The 7,620-nt window shown below is 41.3% G+C and overlaps 1 protein-coding gene across 1 annotated transcript in view; it reads left to right on the top strand.

Moving 5' to 3' along the window:
- The first annotated feature begins 3,396 nt into the window (after window positions 1-3,396).
- Window positions 3,397-7,620, top strand: part of slc1a7a (solute carrier family 1 member 7a) — a 26,717-nt gene continuing 22,493 nt past the window's right edge. Inside the window, 1 exon segment of the mRNA XM_025052343.1 lies at window positions 3,397-3,531. Coding sequence (XP_024908111.1) covers window positions 3,397-3,531 — 135 coding nt within the window.

Below are 7,620 nucleotides of genomic sequence, written 5' to 3'. Positions count from 1 at the left end.
TGCGGGGGGAAAAAAAAGAGGAGAGGAGGGGGGTGTGGAGGGGTGGGTTAAAAAAAAAAAAAAAAAAAAAAAAGAGGTTGATCTTCTGTCATTAGTAAACGCTTGAAGAAATATAGGCTGGGATTTCAGTCTGTCACAAAGCAGCAGAAAGTGGAATACAGATAATCCAATGGAATAGATACGTCCCCCGGTGCGACACTGACGCAAATCCACAGACAGGTAGGTAAAAGTGCAGGAGCGCAGCCTCCTAGACAGATGACAAGGTGCAGGATGCACTTTCTTTAACCATCCGATACATGTCTGCAGACACCCCCCCCCCCCCCCCCCCCCCCCCCCCCCCCCCCCCCCCCCCCCCCCCCCCCTACCCACCCCACCGCCCTAAAAAAAAAAAAAAAAAATCTACAGAAATTCAATGTTCTCAAACTGGATGCTCAGTGATTGTCAGTGGGAAATATATACTCCGTCAATAGGGAGGATCCAAAACCTGCAGTGTACTCATCACAACTGGAAATTCAAATTCACAGTGGGCCAAATTTAAAAACTGGGAAGTGGTTGCGGGCCAAAATGAATATTTATTGAAAAAATCCACTGCACTCGTGCATGTTTCCCCTTCTCTCCTGATATGTAATGTAATGTAGATCTTTTTTTTTTTTTTCAAATGGAAAGAAACTTACTATAAATACTATCAAGAACCTGATTAACGTGTATATTTTTATCTGTACAAACCAACTGTATGATTTGCTGCCACCTAGTGACTGGAGGCTTTTTTTTAATCATTCAATCATTACAGCAGTGGTACATATTTCATTGGACGCCCCTCATGTCCCTCCGGCACATCACCTGATCCCCGGGGGGCCCGCCCCACTATTTGAGAACTACTGACCAAAACCAACGAAGCAGAAATGTATGCAATATAATATAGTGCATATACTGCTAATACTACAAGTTCCATCAGCATATACTACTATATATACTAGCGGGCCAAAACTAATACACATTTGATATGATCTTGCGGGCCATATATATTTACGCCATGGGCCAGATTTGGACCACGGGCCTGTGTTTGACACCTGAGGGACTCATGTTCTAAAAGTCACAAACCTTCGCGACCCAAGTCAACAGACATTATTCGTAAACTCCTGGGAAACATGATGCGAGACGACCCCAGAAAGAATCTCTTGCGACCCACCTGAGGGCCGCGACCCAGTCTTTGGGAAACAGTGCTGTATAATTATCAAAGGACAAAAAAAAAATTCATTTTTGTTACTTTGCAAAGAGTAGAAGACGTAACTCAAGTTGTAAAGTTCTTTTAAGAAACACTGCCAACAATCTTTTTAATTGAATGAACCACTGTGCGTATGCATTTTTTTTTGTTGTTCTTTCGTTTTCTCATGTGAGTGTGCAACCATTTTTTTCTCCCTTCATTTTGTATTCCAGTAGCAAAAGAGAATTTTCTGTCATTTTTATGTATCACCCCATACATGGGAACAGGTGCAATGCTTTTTTTTAAAAAAAAAAAAAAAAGAAAAATTTAAAAAACAACAAAGACCAAAAACACAAACACAACAAGTACAGGGACAGAACTAAAAAGGATTGCACATGGAAACTAAACAAAAAGGAAAACCATTAGAGCCGGCCAGAAAAAAAAAAAAAAAGAAAACCAATAAAGGCCGGCAAAAAAAAAAAAAAAAGAAAACCAATAAAGGCCGGCAAAAAAAAAAAAAAATTTAAAAAAAAAAAAAAAAAAAGGGCAGAAGACAAACGTCATATCATCAGGCAGCAACAATGAACCCCAGACAGAGTGAGAGGTATATATACACCCAGGACACCAGGTGGCACTAATTAGCACCCAGGTGAGTGTGACCAGACCCAAGACAAAACTGAAACTACGCTGGTACTGATTCACGACGTTGTGAAGTTTTTCCAGTGGGGGCTGATGAAAAAAAAAATGTTTCTGTGTGCGGCTGTGCCGTTTGAAGCCGAACTTTCAGTACCTATCCCAACACAATTTCGGAATACCTTTGAGCTGTGGGATAGCAATTATTTCAAGCCAGTATTAAATAGATGTGGCATGAAAAGACTGTGGAAATTCACTGTACCTCGTGAATGCAGCTGAAAGAATCATTTAACCTCAAATACCCAGTAGGGTCAAAATACTTTAAAAGAGGCTTTAAAATGTATTTCTGGATCATCTAAAAGGCAATTCCTAGAGGAACCACATACCTGGCGCCTCCAAGGGGCGGCCTGTGGCAGCACATCTCGCCTCCAAGGGGCGGCCTGTTGCAGCACATCTGCTCTTAAAACGAGACTTTCCCCAGTGTGGGAAGTTATAAATAAAAAAAAAAGGGAAAACACTGAAACAATTTTCCCCTTAGGAATCAATGTAAAATGGATGACTCCGTTCCTAAAGCGCGGATGATTGGTTCTACAAACTTTTACAACTTTTTTTTGTTGCACAGGTTCATACACTAAAAACCAAGTCTTGGAGGGGCAGCAGCAGGTGAAGTCTCACGTTGGACTGAAATAAATCGAAATCATCTTGAACTCGGATGATGCCTTCATCCTAATGAGCTGTTTGTAACTTTGTTTTCCGTTTGAGTTCCCAAACAGCATACCAACACCGTGCCTAATTATCTGCTGCCTCTCGTTTGTCGCTGATCAAGTCTCAAGGTGAGACTTTCAATGTTTCAAAGAAATAGACAAGCTACACGTTTTTTTTTTTTTTTTGCGTTGTCGTTGTCATTTGGGGTTTTTTGCAACAGAAAATTTCATCTGATTTCATCATTTAACTCATGTCACATTATTCCCCGCCCCGTTATTTTTGGTTCTGCAAACTGTCCAATTGTTTAGAGAGCCTCACTAATCCAGCCCCAGATCTGAGTCCTGCAGCACAGCCTAATAGGATCTTAGTATTAACCCTGATGACAATACCACCAGCTGTCGCAGAGCCCCCTGTTGGCCATCAGGAGTCATCAATGTAGCGGGGAGGGGTGAAGGGGGTGAAGGGAGGGGGGGGAGTAGAGGGGTGGCATTGTGAGAGTGTGACAGTCTGATGCCTTTAGTCTGACTGAATGAACAGCGAAGCCGGATGACTGTTACCTTTCGACTTCTTCGGTCCTCGTTTCTTTTAGGAGGCGACATACTTTCCTAATCTTTTCTTTTTTTTTTTCCCAACTGGGCCTCGACCATCTACCACTTTCATCTCCTGCATCCGAATCTGTTTGATTCCTCCAGTCTGTCTGCAGCTGTAGGCTCTGCGCTGGTGATCCATGGCCCAATAAGCTCTAAAGAGATATATTTTTCTCTGGGGACAGAGAAGTGGGTTGCACTCAGCAGCCAAGTCAAACAGCAGGGAGAAAAAGAAAAAAAAAAAGGAGGAGGAAATTGTGTCAGAGAATGGCCTTGGACGAGGTGTGGGGGCGGGTGAAAAATGTGTGCAAGCAAAACGGACTGCTCATCATGTCCGTGCTGGCCGTGGTCATCGGCTGTCTACTGGGCTTCTTCCTCAGAGGAAAGCAGCTCTCTGAGCAGGTCAGTTTGTTGAAACACCTCCCCCTCCTCCCCTTCTAGCTCCCGCTCCATCCTTTTGTGCCTACCCGCTTCCAATATTTAAACTCTTCAGTAATTGCAATCAATCAGACAAAAGTTGTAGCACAAAAAAAAAGATTAGCTTGTTGGTTCTTTTTGAAACTATTCCTTCAGTCCAATAATCGCGTCAGTCACAGACAGACAGGCCCAGATAATGAAGTGTGTGAAGGTTCTTTCAGTGAGAAAATACACCCAGCTGATGAATTGCTGGTCTCACAAAAGTGACTGATGTGACGCTCACTTTAGATTTCTAAAGACTGTGCCAAACTCAAGGCCCGCGGGCCAAATGTGGCCCGCCAAGTCCTGTCGTGTGGCCCAGGGGGAGCTTAAAAAGTGTTTAATTGCCTTATAGCTGAGGTGTCAAACATACGGCCCGCGGGGCCAAAAACTGCCCGCTGGAGTGTTCAATCCGGCCACACTTCATGTTCATTTCATTAATTATAAATATCTAATAAACTTGTAGTTCTCTCGCATGAGAACAAAGGGGGAAAAACTTATTATAAAATATAAATATATATATATATTAAAAATATATAAAAAAATATAAAAAAATAAAAAAATAAAAAATATAAAAATATATAAAAATGATTATAATTTATAATTTGTTATGTTGTGATATGGGATTCTTAACCTGATAATAACAGAGCATTATTTCTAACTTATAATAATAATAATAATATAATAATCAATTGCAGAAACATGGATCAATACGTCATGGAGTAGTTCCATGCACGCACTCTTACAGTTACAACCGGCCCTTTAAGGGGAACACGTGGATTTTATATTCCCGAGCCACTTTATTAGCTACACCTGTTCAACAGCTTGTTCTTGCAAACATCTAATTAGCCAATCAGATGGCAGCAGAGCACGCTCAAGCCGAGCATTGCAACTATGGAAGGTCATTTCAGCCACTCTTCCATTTTTTTTTTCCTCTTACTTACCTGTGAATTTTACTGAAAAAAGAAAAAAAGAAAAAAAAAGAAGAACATATCCAGGGAGCAGTCGCTCTCTGAACCAAACATTTTTGTTGGCACCAAAGTTCAGAGGAGAGATTAAAGCTCAGAGAATGGCCGCACGCCGGCTGCCTTACAGCATCATCAGTCATGTTAAATAGCCTCTGGTTTCACAAAACGAAACAACAGAAGGCTTGGAAAAAAAAGATGCTAATAAGCCTCGGTGCCTGCTGGTCCATTTTTAGGCTAATCGGTTAGCATGAACAACAGGACAGCATGGGCGCCTCCTGCCTTGGTGGTGGTATAATGGGGTATTTTATTGCAACACTTTGAACTAGTCAACCATGGCTTAAATGCAATACTTCATCACCACGGTGTTCCTATGCTGCAACGGCGGGTTCTCAGTAGGATAAGACGCCTAAGCTGTAAAAAAAAAACACTGATTTCTATTTCCTGATTTTATGACCCAAAAACCATTTCATGGACGTTCACTGAGGAATGAGGTGGAATGTTTTTTGTTTTTTTTAAATGACGTTGTATGGGATAGTTGCACTGAAGTGAAGTGATCATTGCAGGAAAATCCAAATCAATGTTGAATGTTTACCGTCATGCGTCACTGGGATTGAAGTCGTGTGTACAGTGGAGGTGGAGACAACTGCTGGAGGGGAGATTTGTCGTCGACTGAACAGAAAGAGGAATTACGTGGTGGGGATTTAAGGGAACTGAACAGAGGCCGCGGACGAGTATGTGTGAATAATGAGTGAATCTGTGACGATGCATAATAACATTGGAACAACGTTCAGTATGGATTTATGCACGAGTGTAGTAACAATAGGTAGACAGTGGACTGCCAGTAGATGCCAGTTGAATCCGTTCCACAACAACACTCCCGTCTCCATCCATTCGTATCCACATCAAATTTTCCCCATTAAAAATAACCACAAAAAAAAAAAAAAAAATTCTATCAATTTGTTCCAGCTCCCCGGAAAAATATACTTTTAATTCCCCCTATCTAATATCTAATCTAAACATCAAAAAACATAAATATAAACAAATATATCGATAATATGAAATAATAATAAAGACAACATTTTGTATTATTGTTACAAAAATAGGTAAAACGACAAGCAAGGAACAGTAAGCGAGCGCGAAAAAGAGTGTCGGGGTCGTAGGAGAAGGACTGTGTATATTTTGTATAGGCTATATATATATTTTCTTCTGTTATTAAACATGAAAAGTGAATCTTCATCACTCATCACTGCCACATCATCAACATCACTACTATCATCATCATTAGCGCCACCATCAGTCTGATCTGAGTCACAGCGAGAACCTGTATGCGCGGGTATTTGAAATTATCTCCATATTTTGCGTTAGCTGCCGACTCGTAACATGTTATACTCGTAACTCGGGAAGCTCGTATCTAGGGTGTCCGCTGTATTGTTTGTCCGTTAATAAATGCGACGTTAAGGCACCAAAGCAAACACGTTAATAAATGCGACGTTAAGGCACCAGAGCAGCTAACATAGCTCACCCCGCTAATTCAAATACTGCAGTGTTTTGTTCACAGACACAGAGATGAAAAGTGAGTGTTGATATTAATTAAATTCCCGAATAGATGCTCTCCTTCTTTATCTTCGTGTTCTGCAATTGTCTTTAGAAAAATAAGCGCCGGCCTTGTCCTCATGGACGATGCTGACGCGCTACAGTGTTTACCTTCCGTGTGGCTTTTGTTTGCGTTTGAATGCGAAACGATCTCCAGTGTGCGCCTACATGTTTTAGTGACACGGCCACGAAGGCCAACATTGGCTAAAAATAGCATCGACCGCAAGGTCAAAAGTCCTGCTTTCATCTCCGTTGTAAATGGGCTTCTGACCAAAACCTCATAATTCACTGGCGACACAAACAACCTCTGCATCGCAGCACGTTTTAATTATCTGCCTCATTAGCATCGGAGACGAACAGCCTTGGCGCACGTGCTAGTTTTCATTGAAGAAAAAGGTTTGCGGCTACATGCTAAGCAGCTAGGTCTCGCTATTATTGTGTGTTGAAGCTTATTGCGTTAAAAAGGCCCTTCATTCAAATATTTTCACTTTCTGTATCTTTGTAAAACACCTGTAAACGGACTCAAAAACGATAGCTAGTTAGCACAATGCTATCGCCATTTGCGACGGGCGCTTCCCCCACTCACTTTCAGGCCAAATCTGCTTATAAATATTAGGATAAGAGAATAAAAATATAAATTACTTCACATTTAAAGAAAAAAAAAATCACATGACTTTTTCTCAAGACGTGTGCCAGTGGATGGTTATTAAAAAAAAAAAACCAACCCAAAAGTCCACCGTAAAGACTCTCTGTCTGACTCTGTCATTGACAAAGGCCAAAGGGGATGTGAAGAGCATTTAATCCAGAGCCGCTGGCCAGATTAATGTGTGTCTGACACAGTACTACGCTGATGAATTTCGTGTTTGGCGCGGCGTTCACATGTCATTTTCAAAATTGTGCTCGACAGCGTTTACCGTGCTGCGCCGTCCAGAGAATGTAGTCATTGAAATTACATTCAGGATTAACCGAGGCCCCCCCGGTCACATGGTTTCGAACACTGCAACGCTCGCCGGGATTATATGGTTTGAATGTTCTCGCTGGACGAATGACAGGAAATAATCATAGAATAATATAGTTTTTCTTCATAGCTCTTGATTAGTTACGATAAGCTAACCCTGAACACTGAGTTTGACTCTGTTTGAATCCATTATCACATAAGAGTTTCATGTTATTCACATCCATCTCTCTAAGGCTGGGACATGGTTTTAACCAGTTCCTTCAAAAAAAAAAAATCGGTCATGATTTGAGTGGTTCAATCTGTGGTTGGTCGTCTGGGTAACATTGTGAAAACCCACAGTAAGAACCTCTCTCCTGGGCCTCGGTTGTTTTTATTGACTGAAGCGTGTGTTGACAGGATTGCTAATGGAAAGCATTCATATCTGTTCGGGCTGTAATCGTAATTGCATGTGTACTTTTTTTTTTTTTTTTTCCTTAACCGTTCGGTACACAACGTTTATTACAAATACGCACATGT

This window comes from Cynoglossus semilaevis, chromosome 20 (assembly GCF_000523025.1).
Source record: "Cynoglossus semilaevis isolate Cse_v1.0 chromosome 20, Cse_v1.0, whole genome shotgun sequence".
Classification (NCBI taxonomy): Eukaryota; Metazoa; Chordata; class Actinopteri; order Pleuronectiformes; family Cynoglossidae; genus Cynoglossus; species Cynoglossus semilaevis.
The sequence above is the reverse complement of the archived record's forward strand: the minus strand, read 5'-3'. Positions and strand labels throughout refer to the sequence as shown.